This window comes from Harpia harpyja, chromosome Z (genome assembly GCF_026419915.1).
Source record: "Harpia harpyja isolate bHarHar1 chromosome Z, bHarHar1 primary haplotype, whole genome shotgun sequence".
In the NCBI taxonomy this organism is placed as follows: domain Eukaryota; kingdom Metazoa; phylum Chordata; class Aves; order Accipitriformes; family Accipitridae; genus Harpia; species Harpia harpyja.
In genome coordinates, this window is record NC_068969.1 from 30,650,680 (window position 1) to 30,670,415 (window position 19,736).

Genomic DNA, 19,736 nt, shown 5'->3' on the forward strand with positions numbered 1-19,736 from the left:
GAGGCTTTTGCAACATACAGAGTTTTGTTTGTTTGGGGCTTTCAGGATGTTTCCCCCCACCCCCTGCTTTGCAAACAGACACAGCTTTCAGAACAGTGTGTGCAGGACACCGTGCAGAGCGGAAACTCGCGGCTCTGGAGGAAGTACCAGTTTCTTTTCTCACAAGCAATCTGAAAAACCTAAATTTGTGAGCCTGCAGAGCGCTGAGCCTGCACCCCCGTGCCCCTTTTATCGAAAGCGCTGCATCTGCCGTTCCCAGATGGTGAAACGGCTGCCCACCAAAGCTCAGCTCTTGGCTCCGGGCGCTGCTGCTGAGCAAACACTGAGGGCAATGCCTGAGGAGCTCGGGTCCCCTCCGGCAGTGGTCCCATTGCCACCTCCAGCAAAGGGAACGGTTGGCACCACCGCCACGTCTGTTAGCCCTGGGATGACAAACTGCCACTTGTTGAAGGCTGAGCATTACTGGCTCCACCAGCTGTTTATTAACAGGGTTTTACAAGGTTGTGCTTTGTTAGCCAGGGTCGGCGTGGTGTAGAAACAGACTTTGAGATAAGCTGCTTCTGGCAGCTGAGCATCCCAAAGGCAACGCAGCTCCCCGGGGGACATGGGGCACCTAGCAAAGACGTGGAAGAGCCCCTGCACCTCCGAGCCAAACACTGAGCATCTGCCCCCAAAAATACCTGTCTGGTTGGAGCTACAAGTTCATCTTACACTTCTGTGCACCTTTGCAAGAAATCTTATTCTCTGTATGTTGTGCGAGTTCTTCATAAACCCATGGCCATGATGTTCCACCAGCTGTTTCTCAGCTTATCCTACATTTAGATGTGGTCTTGACCCATGGTGACAGCTACACAAATTTTTATGTCACAATGTAAAAGATTCCTGGTTCAATTTGCCCTACTTATCTAAGAGATGGGGTGCAAGAACTGGAATCAGGGAAAAAACACTTTTCACCCTATAATTTCAGAAAAACAGTTGATTGAGAAAGGTTGTATGTACCTATAGAATTATTTTGGAAAAAAAATCAAAAAGGCAAGTGCTTTCCCTATAGCTGCAGCTCAAAGATTACACCATGATGTTACTTCTGCTCTTGTTTAATTACTTTTCCTCAAAAGGAAAGAGGGGATTTTCTCTGGAACATTGTCTGCTTAGGGGTCAAAGAAAGCAAATCTCAGATGAACCACAAAAGCTGCCCCAAAGAGTCCAGTACAGCTGTGAAACAAGACACCGACTTGTACAAATACATTTTGAGACTTCTGGAATCAAATACTACTGCCCAAAGCACAACACAGCCAGACTGACCCCCTTTGACTCAGTGCTGTACTTGGCCTCTGTCACCTCATCGGTATGATGGGAAAATGAACAACCCAAGAAATCTCTTATTTCCCATACTACTGCAGAGGATAGTGTTTGGTATGAATGAAAATGAAAGCTGCATTTGTGTTTGATGACTTTAAATCACTTCATATCTCATGCAGATTAGCTCAGAGACAGGGCCATACCTTTTATTTCATATACAATTCAACATGGGGAAAGAAATTCTGTTATTGGATGTAAGTTTCAAATGAAATGCAAAATGTTTAATAACAGTTTTTCCAGATTTTATAGAGTGATAATGTGGCAGTTAACCCATTAGCATTATTTAGTTTTCTTTTAGTCTCTTTCCTCTATGCAGCAAAAGAAATAGGGAAGAGAGTGAGGGGAAGAGGAGAAGAAGGACAAAAACACAGTTAGACCATTTTGGTTAAGAAGTGTAAACTCAGAAAGCAGCGGAACTTACAACTGCCAGAAATCAAGCCAAGGCTTGCTCGTTCTTACTTACATTTGGACAGATTGTCCCAACAATTTTTTGAAAGACAACTCTGCATTAGTGGGAATTGCTTCTAGAAATATAACCCTATCACCTTTACTCACATGTCAAAATTCGTTATGAGTAGCACCATATTCATTAACAGAGGTACTCACAGAGTAACCACCAATGATAGAAAACAGTGGGGAAAATCCAGTCCACTATGAACAAAGAATGAAGTGCCAAGATGCTGTTTTGAAACAGCAAAGAACAGGATCTTCAGAAGATTCAGTTTGAGTCAGCGTGTGCAACAACAGTCTTGTCAATAAACCAGAGCTATTGCATAACAAAGCAAAAACCAATTTCCTTGGTTTTTTTGTTACTGTAGAGCTAAACAGTGGGGAAAAGGGGAAAAATAAAATGCCTAAGCAATGCTTTTCTATAATGAGAAATCAAAATGTCATCTGCTGTTGTTTTAGAACATAGCCCACTGTGTTTCAGTCTTCTCATTATACCATCCTCTGGAAATTTCTCTGAACAATTTTAGACCTAATTTTTTTTTCTTTTTTTTCCCTTTTTTTCCCCTCCTGTTAACGTAAATACCAAGGAAGCACCAATTACCAAAGGAGAAGCAGCAAGGACCTAGCAGAAGCACTGCATTAATACAGTTTAGGCTTCCAAGGCACTGGAAGCTCTGGAGTCCCCAGGCAGATCGTCCCAGAAGTCCCAGAAGCCTTGTAGCCTTCAGCATTCGATCAGGAAAATAAGCTGGTAGAAACCTGCTTGAAATCTCTTAGAGCAGGGTTCTTGCTAACACTGCAATTTTAAAATTATATAAGGAGTTATGTGTCTGATTTCAGTTAATTATCTTGCTTCTGTTTACATCTAAGGCTTCTTCCTTGTCTATCAGCCATTATCAATGGCTTTGAAACAATGATTTATTATTACAGTTATTTGGGGTTTATTTTACTATTTAATGTTTGTTACAGTTCCTCACATGCAAGAAAATGTTTCCATTGTACTAGCTTTTAAGGCAGACACCCTTATTTAGCTTACTTTTTCTATCCATTCTCTAAAGGATTTTAATATAAATCTAGCTGAAAAAGGAGGTGTTTCCATGTACAAACTGTCAAATATAAGTAAGGCTCATGTTCACAGTCCTGCCCTTTGGCATGAAGAATAACAAAATGTCATGCAAAATTTTTTTTCTCACTTCAAAATAGTATTTAGTATGTACACTTTTTTTAATCTGCATGTTTTATTGTAACATAATAAATGCCCAGGATAAGCACGCAGTACAACCGCTTCTATTGCAGCCTCTCTATTAGACATACTGGTTCTGTATAAACCATAGCAACAATTACATTTAATACTACTAATACAAATCAATCTGCTAAAGCTGCGTTCCTTTTTCTCAGATGTACCTTAGCACAGTTCAGTGAGACACGCTTTTAATTCCTGGTGCTTTTACATAGTGCAGACAAGAGTTTGCCTTCCAAAGCAGAGCTCACTGCACTACATAGAGTCAACGTCCATGTACTTCACACAACTAAAATGTGAGCACAAAATCGACCTATTGCAGAACAGTCCTGTGGTGAAGTTAAAAAAAAAAACCAACTGATTTTTTTTTCTACTCTTTTTAGGAAGATCAAATACAAGAGGTTAGATATATATACTTATTATAAACAGGATGTCAGTGTCAATGAAATAGTCAGAGCCAGTTGCTGGTATTGATCTCACTATTGCTTATTTTAGCATTTCCTGCTATATTCCAGCATATCAGATGAAGGCTTTTCTAAACTGTTGGAAAACAGATAAACCAAGAATGAGCTTTTTTAGTAGCAGTAGGCGGTATTCTGCTAATTAAAGACCATAAAGTAGGAGGGACTATCTTGCTAGTTTCTTACACAACCTGAAAGGAAATACGAAGCTTTTAAAAGCTGTCAGTGGCAGGGATACAAGCCTTTATCCTGCAGATGTTCTCTGTTACTCTTGCCATAGTACTACGCAGGCTTCAGAGAAGTCTCTGGAGTTTTGCGTGGGCACAAAAATCCCCTCATCTGAACTCGCTTGAAGGATCAGGCCCCAAGGTCATTTGTGGGTGCAACTTTCACCTATAACAACCTATCCTTGTGTCCTGGTTTCAGCTGGGGTAGTGTTAATTTTCTTCCTAGTAGCTGGTATAGTGTTATGTTTTGGGTTCAGGATGAGAAGAATGTTGATAACAGGCTGATGTTTCAGTTGTTGCTAAGTAGTGTTTAGACTAATGTAAGGATTTTTCAGTTTCGCATGCTCTGCCAGCGAGCAGGTGTACAAGAAGCTGGGAGGGAGCATGGCCAGAACAGCTCACCTGAACTAGCCAAAGGGATATTCCACATCGTAGAACGTCATCCTCAGTACATAAACTGGGGGGAGTTGGCCAGGGGGACGGATCACTGCTCGGGCATCGGTCAGTGGGTGGTGAGCAATTGCATTGTGCATCACTTGTCTTGGGTCTAATTTCTCTCTTTCTGTTACATTCCTTTTCATTACAATTATTATCATTGTTATTTTTATATATTTTTTTTTTTTTTTTTGTTTAATTTTAGTTATTAAACTGTTCTTATCTCAACCCACAAGTTTTACTTTTTTTCCCTGATTCTCTTCCCCATTCCGTTGTGAGGGAGAAGTGAGCAAGCGGCTGCATGGTGCTTAATTGCTGGCTGGGGTTAAACCATGACACCATGCAATCCTTTAAAACTACCTTGATTTGTCAGAACTTAACAGTGGTTAGGAATTTTACCTTAATAACAAATATTTTTCTCTACTCATTTTTCAAAATTCCATCACTCAAATCAGCCAGAATTTATTTTTCTTTATTTTAATGCTTTAAAAGCACAACACAGTGATTATGTCTGTTTCTGATGTGCTAACATTTGCTTAACATTAACAGTAAATATTTGCCAAGATATAAAAAGCACTCAACCCCCTGCCCCCACCCCCAACTATTTTCCACCACTGAAAACATATGTTGGTAATGAGGGATAAATAAAAGGTAATTAAAGCCATCACATTTAGCAGTGAGATATTTTTAAATAATCCTTAGCAGTGGGTAGCACATTAGGCAGCTTCACTGGAAATAATGGAGGATTTTAGAAAATAAAGCACAAGTACAGAATACAAGAAGACCAAACTTTGTACTCTCTTAACTGTTGCTATAGGTCAGGGAAGTAGTGTAATTCGCCCAGTATACACACACACACACACATATATATATATATATAAATATGGGATATATTGTGGTGCAGTGTAGACATAACGCACGTAGCCCTGGTTCATCAGAAATATTTCTCCTACAGTAGCACAGAGCTCAGCACGGCCCAATTTACCCTCTGAGAAGGGCAACACAGCAAATGGTTAGAAATCAGCCAGTAAAAAATGCAGGCTTTTTCCCCCCACTGCTTCAGCTGAGTGGTTCGCACAGCATTCGGCCCCACGGCCAGATGTCCAGGCATCATTCTGCACTGAGCTCTATCAATAGCAGTTCGCAAAAGCTCTGAATTCCTGGATGATTTGCCAGTGAACTGGGGAGAAAGGAGGTGGAAAAATTGGGGTAACAGGAAGCACAAGCTGGAAAGAGAGGACCACACAGGGAGACACTTCCAAGTCCACGCAGAATATAAAGCAAGGTTCAGGCATTAGGGGATGGGAATTCCACATCCATTTGTCATTCAAACCTCTTCCTCTTAGCATGTCTGACAGTTCAATTAAAATCCCTGAATGCTTTTTCTGGCTATTCCTAGCTATTTTCTTAGCTATTCCTGCCTGTAAAAGTATAGTGTTTCAAGCATGTTGTTCTAAGACTCAGGACTAAATTCAGCGCTTTTGAAGTAATATGGGAAGGAGTACATGCGACTTTATCCAAATACTTGAACAGAAATTAGCTCACTCAAGCTAAAAAATTCCTGTTACTGGTAGTGGCACAAGTCCTTGGGTTTAAGAAAGCAGGGCTCCATTTTAGGGAACAGCTAGCAAGCCAGGGATCTGTGCCCAGAATGTGCGCCAGCAGTGAAACAGTCATACAACTTGGTGACACCCAAAGCAGGGTCCAGTATTTTGTCTGACTGGGTTAAGAGTCAGTGCACCAGCCTGGCAGGTGTTCGGTTGGAGAGAAAGCATGGCTCTATCTGTAACAAATAATTAAGGTTCACAGGGTCCTCCTTGTAAGTGCAGGCAGAAGTTGCAGGGCTGTAGCCCTTGAAATAAAGCTTAACAAAAAGTAGTGTCTGGAAATCTGCTTCAGGAAGATTTTATCCTTACAACAGCATCAAAGCAAATGAACCTTGGAGAAGTACTTAGACAACACATCACGAGTTATTACATCTTATGTTTTTGTTCAGGCTGAGCCCTGAGTCTAGACTGTCCCCATCTTCCCACCTATCCCTATGAGTTAAAACTTCTTTAAGAAATCTTTGATGGGCCTTATTATTCAAACTTCCAGTCCTGGCAAGACTTTAAAGTAAATGTTTCTCATAACGTGCAACTTTTATGCACTTTGTGTAACACCAAAGATACAAGCAGGGCATAATCATTTACAGGTTTGTGCTTCTTTCAACCCTTCCACTTCTTCACTACGCTAGGAAGTAATGCAAACCCTGCTAGCCTGGCTAGCATCTGTGCTTCACCACATGAGGGTATCTTTGGAAGTGTAGACTACCTCTATTTTTGTGCATTGTACAGCTCTCAGCATACAGGTGTTAAACAAACCAACAATTAAGACTATATCTTAGAGCATTAGCTGTCACCATTCTTCTATTTCTTTGCTAGTTTGTGTCACAACCCAGCAGGGCATGACTTGCTTAAGGAAACCGAGCATTCAGACAGCAACTGCACTGCTTGTTTTGTCTGAAATCCAGGTCTGACTCCCTCTCATGTGAGGGTACACAAAGTGCCCTTGACCCATTGCTATATAACTGGTTCTGGAACGCATTTTCTGTGAAGTTTTTTTCTAAATAGTGTTGGCCATGGCTCCTAGACATTAATTTGCGCCCCGTGCTGTGTCCACGTGTAAGAGCTTGATTCAGAGAAAATTCAGTGTGAGTAACAGGAAGAGTTGTAACTCTTAGTCACAGAAAAAAGTTCATCATTTCCAGCTTTCTATAGCCTTCTGTTATCCTGTCCCCTGGATGTGGCTGCACAGTCACAGATCCAGTGACTTTGCTGGAAAAATCTTTGCCTTGGGCTAGACTGTAGAGGAGAGAGAAGTGTTTAGTTTTTTCTAGAAAGGGATTTTGCTGGACAATCTTTTTTCATTATTTCTCATAGATATCATCATGGCAGATGATATGATACAGCGAAGATATATTTGTGAGAACATTTAACTTAGCCTTTTTCTGCTGTGAGATGTTATCATGTCACTATTACTGAAACCAACTACACAGATACTTCTATAATTTTAAAGTATTGTAATGGTACATGTTGTTCTTCTGTGCTGTTTGCCACAGGGGATTTTAAAGAGGAAAATGAATGAATCAGGTGGGACCTCCTAAGCGGAGAGATCATTCTTCCCTTGGGCAAACAAATGATCCTGCTAAAAAAGAGACACTTGTAGAAACTGGAGGAATTGGCAGAAGGAAAAGAGCTCTTAAAATTGCAAGGAGCAGACAGCCATGTCTCGGACATGGCCAAAAAACTGGGAACTAGAGGAAACTATACAGTTTTCTTCAATTAAAAAAGGTAGGCTAAAGCTTGACAAAAGCCATGCTTGAAAACCAGCTTGACCCGCTTTTGCAAGGACACAGTGGACAGGGAGACATTTGGTTACAAACTTTTAAATTTGTATTCTGTCATGTATAATCACTTCCAGTTTTCTCCTTTCCAAAGGTTACTTCTTTTAGTTTATACTCTAATAAAAACAGTCCTTTAGCATTCTTAGGGGAGTTCACTTTCAAGAAGAAGGTCTAGTCAGACTCAAAGCTTAAAGCTGCTACAAGAGTACTTCTCAAGTTTATAAAAAACATACTTTAACGCTATTGTAGGTAAGAGTTTTCTAATCACCCACGTGAGTTAGAAGTTCAGGCTCCTCTGAGCTGTGATTCTGGACAATTTTAGAGTAGCACTTTTTTTTTATAACAACTATTATTGCTCTGGACAATCTCTTGGGTACAAGTCCAGTGAATGTAGCATAATTAACCTCTAAACTCATGACTGAACAAAAACTGATACTTGTAATTAAATAATTCTGGCCTCTGATCTCTGCAAGACATGAGTTAAGGCAAAACCCCGTGAATGGGTGTGGTTCCACTGACTTCAAAGGGTGTTGAAATTTTTACTTGTATCCAAGTGTGGACAATTAAATTTTCAGGGTTATATGAGAAATTAGAAAGCTACTTTATTGTCCAGGATTCCCATATTAGAAGTTCTTTTGCTTGCTTCTTTGTTTTGTAAGTGTAAGAGAGTTATAAGGTGTCATGCACCCCAAACCAGTGTCCTCTGTAAAAGATGACTGAATTGTTGCTAGTCTCAAGTCATTCACCAGTTTGAGGTTTTATCCCTATACCTCCATTGGTTTCTAGAACTGTCTGCAGTCTGTAAATCCCCTGTGATGCAATGCCTCTAAAGGTACGTGGTAGACAGATATTGCTGACACTATTCTTCAGAGCAACCACCGATGAGACAGTGATGAAACTGGTGGGAGCTAGATTTTATGTAATGCTTTACATTCTTCACCTCTCCATAGCACGTTACATCTCTCTTTGCCAATATCTACAGTTTCAGTTTACCTCCATGTGCTTTCCACTATATCAGGTGAAATGTGTCTTTGTACTTTAAGAGACCTATTAGAAATATACTACTCAGTTTAAACAGATTGCTAAGATTAAACTCACTTTGAGAACATGAGCTAAAAAATTTTCAGAAATGAGGCCATGACTGGCTAGCCATATATACCAGGACAACAGCAAATGTTGAACTGTCTGAAGTCTGGGAACCACAGTGGGCTTTGGAACTTTATTTTAAGCTGAACTCTTGTCTTGCTGCAAACTCATTTGTTAATAAGCTTTTCTTATTCAACAAGAAAAATTCTTCTCAAAAGGAGAAGTGGGGTGTTAAAGTGTGCAAGGGCGTTAACAATTCCTGTAAAGAAATACAAATTATGGGTTTGTTTTATAATCCTGAAAGAGACAATCAGATGGGAGATAAGAAAAAGAAACGCAAAACAAATGGAAGAGAAATGTTATCCTGAAGTCTCTCCTTATGTCACAACACAAAGTCATGGTGACATTCAATGTAATAAGAAATGACAAAAGGAAATACTTTTATAGACAGCATGTACTTAAATGGTAGTATTTTTGTCCTTAGAAGATATTTTAGACAGAGTTTGCAGCAAATTCAAACAGGGGTTGGAAAATTGTCTGTATGACATAAAAACTCAGAAATATAGAATAATAATACACTTTTTTTTATAGAGTGATTTTGAACCATCTAGTTCAGAGCTTAATTCAAATTTCAGTTATTAGCCAGTTGAAAGGAGCTGACACCTACCTCTTATCACTGAAAAACACTAATGCTTCAGCCATCGTGGCAATTCTTAAGCAAGGATATATATTTTAGAGCATGGTTACTAGAGACGAGGGTAGACAATATACTTGTAATTTAGACACCCATTAGAGATTTCATTTACAAACATTGACAAACCTTCATGTAAGACTTTTACCATAACACAAAAGTAAAAAACAGGATAGATGAAAAATTCCTATCCAAACCCCTTCTACAAGTCAGCTGCACACAGAGAATGCCCCTACTTTGAAGTTTCATGACATGATTGAGCCAATGGTTATTACACACAGAAATTAAACAGAGGTGCAGTTATAGACACCTGCATCTGAAATAACTTGTTATTCTTTTTTAAAAGAAGACATAGGAACTAATGCATATTTTTAAGAGGGGATGAAATCTTACAACTTTCCTTAGTAAAGCTATTGTATCAGATACTCATAGAACCTCCACATTTTTCTTTACAGATAACCAGACAGACTGCTCTTCCTCCATTCAAACCCATCCTATGCAAATGCCCATCTCATTACTTCTTTCATTCAAGTTATGTCCATATGCCTTTCATCAGCAACTTTTCTGGTTCTATTCAAACAGCCTTTCACCTCTTCAGCTGAGCAATGGGGGAATTAGCAAAGGGAGGAGTAAAAGAGCCCTTTCTTGGCAGTTAGCTCTTTCACACATTGTTGAGCTAGGATCTGAAAAAAATTGTGCTACTTGGTGGCATTGATACAGAAAAATTTACCAGTATCATAAAAAAATTCACATAATGCCAAAGAGTGCACTGTTCACGCCATACATAAACTCCGCTAATTGTGAAAATAATCACCAATATGTATACTAGTTATCACCATAGCAGCCTGTTAGTTTCATACTGTGACATGTTATGGGAGTTACTGTACAAAATATATGCACTTGTGTGTAGAATTCTTCATATCTGAGGGAAGACCCTGTCATAACGCTTCTTTTGAAGCACAAAATCCAACACAGCTCAAATAATTTTTGTTCAGTACAAGCATAAAATGAAGTTCTTTCAGCACAGGCATCCTGTTGGCTATCAATTGTGCCTATGGCATTCTGGCTAGGAACAAAAGAGTTGGTCAGACACAACAGTAATGCAAAAATGAGTTGCCAGAAGGAGTGATCACTTAGGAGAGAGCTAAGATAACAGGCTTCACTGCTTTTGTTACTTTAACTAGTCTTCCAGCTCTCACATGAAATGAACTCCTAAGCAGCACACCATTGTTCTCAAACTATTTCTGAGGCTATTCTGAAGTGAGTATGCAATGACCCTGACTTTGGAAATCTCCTTGTTACTTTTTCCGCTGCTACATCCTGGTTTGAAGAAAACAAACCAAGTGATGTAGTTGAATCTGCCCTCTTTCCTACATTCTGGCTTTGAAAGTCCTCTTTGTATAATTAAGAGCAACTTTTAAAGTGCTCTTCAAGTTAGGAATTAGCATCAATGCTATTTATGAAAATCCTTGCAGATACCTCCTTACAGTGTTCACATTGACTGAGCTGGAATAAGCTGCCCGCTCACTAAGCTTGGGAAGATTTCTGGCATTTGCCCACTTTAATAAAATGCTGGAAAAGTTTAATATTTAATTTGGGCAAATGAGTCGGACTGAGTAATTTTCCTCTACTGAAAAATTTTATCAGAACTTAGGGATTTTTCCTATTTTTTTTTGTATGAGACATGGACATCAAAAGAAAACAACTGTGAAACTGTGGTTCACTGCATAATGATACCATCAGCTCACTGTCTGATTGCAATCAGAAGACTTTATTATGCTACACACATTTCTTGTGTTTACTATGCACAGAGAAGCATTTTACCATGAAGAACAATACAATACTCTTGTTAGCCATGTTCTGCAAAGAAACATCTATGTGTATGGGATGGTATAGAGCTATGCAGCACTCTCTGATGTAGCATGAATATCAGAAATGGTCTGATATTGTGGACCTCAGATACTCTTCGGAGTTGAGAGCTGGTGTCTATTAATGTGGGACTAAACCTTGGCTAACATGGCTAGGCAGCTTGTAGTACCCAGTGTAGATCATTTAGATCTAAATCAGGTATCCCTGCTTATCATGCACCGTACACATATACACATATATATGTATATACAAGTAATATTTGTAAGTGCACATATATATGTATATGCATATACTCAAACACACAGATACTGAATTCCAGTATCTACTTCTCACAGTAATTCCCTTTGTATGATAAAAAACCACTATACTGAATTTTGTTCAGTTATAATGGAATGATGCACACTGTATCCTTCTCTTTTATCAAAGACAGATGGATATTCTCCTGTTTTGGGTCTACTCTGAAAGCCCCCTCATAAGAAGTTTTTGTAAAAAGAATTTGTACATTCTTCTATTATTTTAAAAAGAACTTGTGTGTTTACTCCTTCCTGCACATGAAGCATGTAATTATGACACAAAGTAGATAAGCATAACAGCCTCATATTCTAGAATAGCTATTATCATAGATTAGCTTTCCCAGAAAAGGGGCCAGAGCAAAAGAGGTAGGGAAGAAGAACAGAAATATTTATCTATGTATCTTCACACTTATATGTCTCAAGTTCTGTGAAGATGTATTGTTTTAATTAGGACAGTTTTCTGAGGTTATATATAGCTTTGAAAGAGCTGTGTTAATTATTGTCATTAGAGCAATGCTCAAACTGGGAACAGTTTGGAATATAACATATTCAATATTCCAAGAGAAAGACTTCAGGAAATATATTTGACATGTTAATGTAATAACATTGTTTAGCAGAGAATATATTTAATAATCTAAGAGACGGGGGTTTAAGGCTTGGTTTGGTGTTGTGTTTTTTTAAATACAGAAATGAAATGGAAGAAAAACATCTCTTCTGCTCACTTCTGCAGCAGTAGCCATTTCTATCTTTTACCCTGGAATTGCAGAGTCTCAGAAAAGAATAAATAATTTACCCACAAAGCAGACGTGCTTGATCTGGCTCTGCCGATGCTCAGCCCAGGATGGAACTGTGGAGAAACTGGAGCAAGGCCCAATTGCATGGAAAGTGCTGCATTGTTTAAGAGTGACATACTTGCTTCATCTCTACCAAATGAGGAATCCCCCTACCCCTTATTTGGCTGTACGCATATCTCCTTCTCTACATGCAAGCAAATTAAATATAAAACAATATAGAGAGTACAATAGATAGCTCTTGCTCTTTTAAAGGAAAACTTACAGATCACTGTAGACAAGGCCATAAATCTGTGCTGTGCTGTGATGATAGATTCCTCTCAGGATTATTAAAAGTAGGATCACAACAAAAGCTGGAAGACCCCAACTCAAAAGGAAGTAAAGCAGATAGCGTCGCTCTGTATGTTCATCATTCATCACCAGGACGTACCAGAAATTAACAGCCTGAAGAATAATGAAGAATATTAATCAGTAGACTTGGTGGATGATTAGCTATCCCCCAAACCAAATCACTCTGAAAGTCATACTACAGCATATTTCTGTCCCAGCATATGTGTATATATAAACATTTTTCAGCATAAATATTTTGTTCTCATTTTCTTCTCTTAAGAAATCAAAAGAGACTGATCATAAAAGAAGTATGCTTATTTATTTAACTGTTAGATTTGGAATTAGACCATCAGAGAGGAAGAGAGACCCTGTTTAGTAGAAAACACTTTTTGCGGCACAAAAATAGCTTTGTGGTGCAAAAGTGGCTTTCTCCTTGGATTCCCATACCTTTGCAGAAAAGACATAACATTGCTAAATCTGATCTGTACTGAATCTTTTCTTATTGTTTTCACCTCTGTGTATCTTCTTGTAGGAAATGCACTAACCTCGTTCAAACGGTTCTGACTGTGGTCCAGTTCTGGGCTCACCAGTACAGCAAAGACATGGAGCAAGTCCAGCAAAGGGCCATGAAGATGATTATTAGACTGGAGCATCTCTCCTATAATGAGAGGCTGAGAGAGCTGGGACTGCTCAGCCTGGAGAGGAGGGGGCTCAGGAGGACCTTATCCATGTGTGTAAACACCTGATGGGAGGGAGTGATGAAGAGGGAACCAGACTGTCCTCAGTGGTGCCCAATGGCAGGACAAGAGGCAATGGTCACAAATTAATATACATGAATTTCCATCTGAACACAAGAAAGACCTTTTTTTACCGTGGAGGTGGTCAAACAGTGGGCCAAACTGTCCACAGAGGTTGTGGAGCCTCTATCCTTAGAGATAACCAAAAACTAACTGAAGGTGGTCCTCGGCAACCTGCCATAGCTGACCTTGCTTGAGCCAGAGTGTTGGACTAGACAGTCTCAAGATGCCCCTGCAACTTCAATGGTTCTGTGATTCTGTGTAATATTTGTATAAGAGTTTGATTAAAAAAAAGTAAATAAGTGAATGTAAATTCACATGCATCTCTACAACAATCTGTGTCTTCCTATGATCAGCTCATCATCAAACGGCATAGCTAAGAATTTAAAATCATGTATGAATCAAAACGAAGAAGTGGAATAGCTGAAATATCTTGAAAGAACTGGTACCATGAGTAAGGAAACCCTTCAAGTAAAACAAATACTTAGAGTTTTGCTTGGATCTTTGCATTTTCTTTGAGAGCTTAATAGTAGAAGCACTTTCCTGTGTGCTGAGCATTTTTTTATGCACATCTACATACGTTACTACTTTCTAATAAACACCTAAATTATCCATAATAAAAATAGGGTTTGCAAGATATTTCTTCACTTCCTTCACTTCAAACATATTACACCAGCTACAGCTCTGCATGTTATATAATGATTTCTGGCCTTTTATATGGGGTGAATGCGAGATTAATTTTGTCTTGTTCTGTCTAGAGGGCATTTAATTCAAGCTTGTGCCTCTAGCCTGTCTTGACAGCCAATGGAGAGAGGATAGACATCTTCAGGCACTCATTGATCCTCACCCAATCAGACTCATCTCTCTCCATTGTCTACACATGGAAATCATCAAATAATGTTGATTTATATGCTTAATTTGCAGCTGTCTATTGTTAGGATTTGGTAAAATCCATATACAGTGACAAGACAATTGCAAAGTGATTAATTGTGTTTTTAAAATTTTGCAGATTCCCCTCAGCCAAAGGTTTGTCTACCAGTTTGTTCAGGCAGCCTGAATTTTCACAATCAAGTACTTAATTAGTGGTTTGTGGATTCCCTATGTAAGTCTCATCAGTTAATTATCATTACAGGTTTTCCTTCTATGATTTATATAGCATGCATATACAATACTTTCTAGCATGAATCATAAAGCACATTGCATATGTTAACAACTTGTTTTCAAAACCAATTATTAGTTTAGTAAGCATTTTAAATGCTCCGTTAGAGAATGACATTTTATAAATATATCCAGTGTAGTAATTATATTAATTATATAATAATTATTATGGCCTTTTTTATTTCCATTTGGTGATTGGTGCTATGTGAACAAAGGTAAAGTTTGTTTTCCTTAAAAGAACACAGGAATATCCTACCATATAATTGTATCTGTCTTGTGTAGGTTGAAAGAAGACAGAAAAACTATTAATTCCATTGTCAGACATTCACAGGAAGAAAACATTAAACAGATGAAAATGGTATTTGGAAAAAAAAATTCACAGTTTGTGGAGAGATTTGGTTGTTCTCTTACAAAGTCCTTTCCTCTCTTAACTTTTATATGGGATTGAAAACCCAGTCAAGATTCTGTTTGTCACCTTACGCCAATAAACATTCTTCAAATCACATGTCCTTGTGGTCCTGACTAGGCTGTGCTTCACTGTCAGCATTTCCAGACAGCAAAATTCTTGAACTGATTTATGCCATTATGCTCAGTTGGTTCTACTAATTCTGACAATCTGGTGAACATTGTTCTCAGTGATCCAACTGAGATTGCCTTCTAAGAAATTGTACCTCATGTCCTTGCTCTGTGTTTGTTTAGCCATATTTACCTATCTCACCTCATTTATCAGCAAAGAACACGTTAACACCAGTGCTGCTGCAAAGATGTAAGCGGGTTTGGATAGTGAGCCATTTCCTGTGCAGTGACATTTCTGTCTTGATAATTAGAAGTTCTTGTCTTTGACCCCTTTTGATGTTCCAAAATTTAATCAGTTAAATACAAATAGTGGAGCTAATTTTAGCAAATCCTTTCCTGTTGCCATGCTGCAACAATAACCAGTTCTACAGAAGAATAAAATGTACAGTCCATTTCCCAGCTGCTCAGGTGGAAGAACAAATGTACAAGTTGTGATTGTTCTGATGTAGAATGCAAAACAATTACAAATTCAAATAACATGTTAATGAGACAATGAGAACTTCAGTGAAGCTTTTTTCTTTTAGAATGAGGCAATTTAAATTGCCTTCCCAAAACTGGGGTGCTTTTATTTATTTCTTTATTTATTCATTCCTTTATCTTTAGTGATAATCTGTCGATATCCAGTAAATATTAGCTGCAAAATACTTTAAATAAAGTCTTTCCCAACTCAGTGGGAAAACTTCCATTTTCCTTCTTCCTTCTTTTTAGGAATGGGCACAGCTTTCACTTTCAGAATGGTTGCATGCTTTCATAGTATTCCTTTTTCAAAGCTGTTAAGCAGTCCATAAATAATTCTTAAAAATAAGCATTAAACTTATTGTAAGATAAGTACTTGTCTTACAAGTCTGCAATAAATTTATAGAAAATTTAAAGTGCCATTAAATCCACAAAGGAGGAGGATTCAGATATGGGTGACAGCAAGCTCATGACATTCACTCTGGTTTGCTTATTGAACTGCCACTTCTGCTGTTGATTTACTCCACTGTAGCAATGGCTCAAAAAAGCACAACGAGTTCACCTTTTCCCTTAATTTTACTCTGTGTCAGAACTGGCAATAGAGAAGTACACAATTTTAATTTTTTCCTCAAAATACAGCTTTTAACTTTTTTTTGTAACCTTTTTTTTTGTAACAAGTTAGAAAATGCTAAAAGAAGAAAATTCTATTTCCTGAGAAATGGTTGTCATACTAAAGATTTGTCATGGGAAGAACAACAGAATACAGAAAGGCATCCTTAGAGTGTGCTCCTAAGATGAAAGCACTGGCTGCATTTGAAAACACAGGCTTATTCTGTAGCAGTGTACATTTGTGTGTAGGGACACAGGAGAAAGACTTTGTCAGGAGAAAGACTTCTGAATTTCAGACATTAGTGTAAGGCAAATATTTCAGGCTAAGCTCTCTCTGTTGGCACAAAGTCATTTGCACCTTGCTTACTCCTTTCTTTCTGCAGTCAAAAAAGCCTCATCCTTAAAAAACTGGGTAATGTTATCAACATTCTGCAACTTACAAGACTCTCTCTATTAAAGCCAAGAAACAAGACAATGCAATACAAAGGGACAGGAACAATCGGACAAGCAAGGATGATTTGATGTGGCCTTTGTTCTACTCTGAAAATGGACCAGGTAATCTCTGAGGTCCTTTCCATTCCTGCATTTCAGTCTATATGAGGGTAGTAGCTACATATGTACTATAAATACTGATACTGAATGTAAGCCTATAAATACAAGAAGCTAAAAATTGAAAAATAATTAGAATACAAAGCTATAGATTTTGTTGTTGTAACTACTATTAAAATATGATATAATGCTAAGTATAATTACTATACCTAGCAATATGCAGAAGACAGAAAGATTAGGACAAAAAGGTAAGGAAGTTTTCCTAGAGTCTAGAAAGTGAAGATCTTTGATCTGGACTGCAGAATTGAAGCTGTATAGGTCCAACTGTACTGTTAAATTTGTGTTTTCCTATAGACTTTTGTTGCCTGGAAATGTTGCTCCACCACCTTTTGATCTTAATTTGAAGATCTTAACCTTTGAACTTAAAATTGTTTGGATTTTCTGGATGTTTCAGTTCCACATATCTGCACATATCTGCACAATGCTTGCACTTGATTATCACAGTCACCCACTTCTGTATGCAGTGATCAAGACTGACACTAGCAGATTTGTATAAAATGAGTTAGTGATCAAGCATACGCACTAAGCTATACAGCCTCACAAAGGGCAGAGTGACTGCATGTGACACAGAATCTGTTCGCATATTTTTGCTTTTTCCCCACACAGAAGTATTAAAGTCCCATTTAATTATAAATACATTATTAACTCTGCCTTCCAAATCAAGTCATGTATATTAAGTATACCATGCTGAGAAATACAAACATTCATTTTCCAGGCATTTAAATCTGCCATTTAGATAGCAATAGCATCTAGACTTCCCAGATCAGTCTGGTTTTCCCTTGGATCCGCAGGGTTTGCTAATATTGTCATGGGGACCAATTCAAGCACAGAGATGAGCCTGGCACTCCTTTAGTGCCCTGGCATTGCTTCCTCACTCTGCAATGAGAAATATAAATTCAGGACCTATTCTCAGTCAAGAGGAGTAAATTGTGGCTGAAGGCTGGGTTGATCTATGTTTCAGATGATTTCTTTCCTTTTGTGTCTTTCAAACTTCAGGAATTATTCACAGCTGAAGACCTTCACCTACAAAAAGGGGCAATCCCCTACACTCTGAGTTTTACTCCTGGCAGCTCTTGTCAGCACATCACTCAGCAGGTTACAAAGGATTCCCTCTTAAGCACTTTTGTCCCTTCAGATTTGCATGAAGAGTCTTCATGACTAACACAAGCCTGAGGCTCCATAAATGCAAAGGGACTTGTAAGTTCTTAGGACCTGGCCAAAGTCTACTCCAACAAAAATAATAATGGATTTCAGCTACAGCCATAAAAATGACCAGCTGTTAACAGTCATCCAATTTTTTGTTTTGGAAGGGCAAGCATTTGAAATGGGAATCCTTTTGCAACTTAATGTAATGTAGCACATGTAGGATGGGAAGATGAAACACTACCAAACACTGAGCAGTCAAAATATGAGATATCCCAGTAAAATGGAAACTTAAAAGCATTACTTTGTCTGTCCAAAATAGTAAATGTTCAAGAGATCTGAAGTGACTTAGGAATGAGGTGAATGATCACCTGTGAAGAAGAATATAATCTACAGCACACAAAATAATTGAGGTTTGTTAACCTAAGAGAAAGTCATAGGCCAAGCTAGGAAAAGGGGAAGTACAGCAGAAAAAATTCTGTATTGAGACAGTAGAAAGTAACATCCACTGGAGAGAATATTTAATCTTGCTAACTGTATAAATTCAGGAAAAACATCAAGAATAAAAAGAGTATTAGTATCACTAGAGACAGAGCACTTTAGATCTCTCTGCTCCATTTTTACAAGCAGTTGCAGCAGCAGTGTACATGACAGACCATCTACTTGTAGCTTGTTAAGACCAAGTACAGTGGAGCTGTTAGAGAGGCTGCTAGGTTTCTCAATGAAAGTGACCTCGACATAATCCCAGGAAAATGCCAGATACTACATGGATGTCACTGGGAGAGAAAGTTGTATTTAGATACATAGCCTAACTTGCAATTCTTGGTTTTGTCTGACAACCTGCTTATTGAAGGATTTGTATGGTAATATATGGAGCTGCATATAGAAAGCTGTATGCTATAATAAATGTGCTATGGACAAATCCTATTAAAATAACAGACAAATAAATGGCATAATTCATGCATTAGTGCTAAATATACATTTCTAGACAAAGACATGATAATGTATTTTCCAAAAAAACTCACAGCTTGTTATTTTGACTAACTTACAGCTGGTAATTTTCCATAACAAATTTCATTGTTCATCCTCTCCCACATTAGTTCAATTGGTTTTTACACCATTTACTGTTCTATAATGAGTCCAAAGAGCAACGAAGCTGGTGAAGGGTCTAGAGAACAAGACTTAAGAGGAGCAGCTGAGGGAACTGGGGTTTAGTCTGGAGAAAAGGAGGCCGAGGGGAGACCTGATTGCTCTCTACAACTACCTAAAAGGAGGTTGTAGTGAGGTGGGTGTCCATCTCTTCTCCCAAGTAACAAGAGCAAATGGCCTTGAGTTGTGGCAGGGGAGGTTTAGATTGGATATTAGGAAAAAATTCTTTACTGAAAGGGTTGTCAGGCATTGGAACAGGCTGCCCAGGGAAGTGGTGGAGTCACCATCCCTGGAGGTGTTTAAAAGACATGTAGATGTGGTGCTTAGGGACATGGTTTAGTGGTGAACTTGGCAGTGCTGGGTTAACAGTCGGACTCAGTGATCTTAAGGGTCTTTTCCAACCTAAATGATTCTACAATTCTATGAAAATTCTGGCAATATTTATGAATTAATATACTCCTTATTTTAATGCAAACTTATGAAGGGATATTTGTCATATTATACAAGTCCAATGACTAAAATGCTACTGAGCCAAAAAATTACAGTGCATTTTACACTTCCATTTTACCTGTAAGAGACTGTTTCAAAAGACCAAATAAGAGATGCTCAGAAAATCTATTAT

General features: G+C 38.3%; 1 protein-coding gene across 2 annotated transcripts in view; it reads right to left on the reverse strand.

Annotated features, from left to right (window-relative positions):
• ADGRV1 (adhesion G protein-coupled receptor V1) overlaps nucleotides 1–19,736 on the reverse strand; it is a 295,859-nt gene that overhangs the window by 70,473 nt on the left and 205,650 nt on the right. For both annotated transcript variants that reach the window (XM_052777368.1, XM_052777366.1), the window contains one exon: nucleotides 12,553–12,731. In XM_052777368.1, coding sequence (XP_052633328.1) covers nucleotides 12,553–12,731 — 179 coding nt within the window. The remainder of the gene's footprint in view (nucleotides 1–12,552; nucleotides 12,732–19,736) is intronic.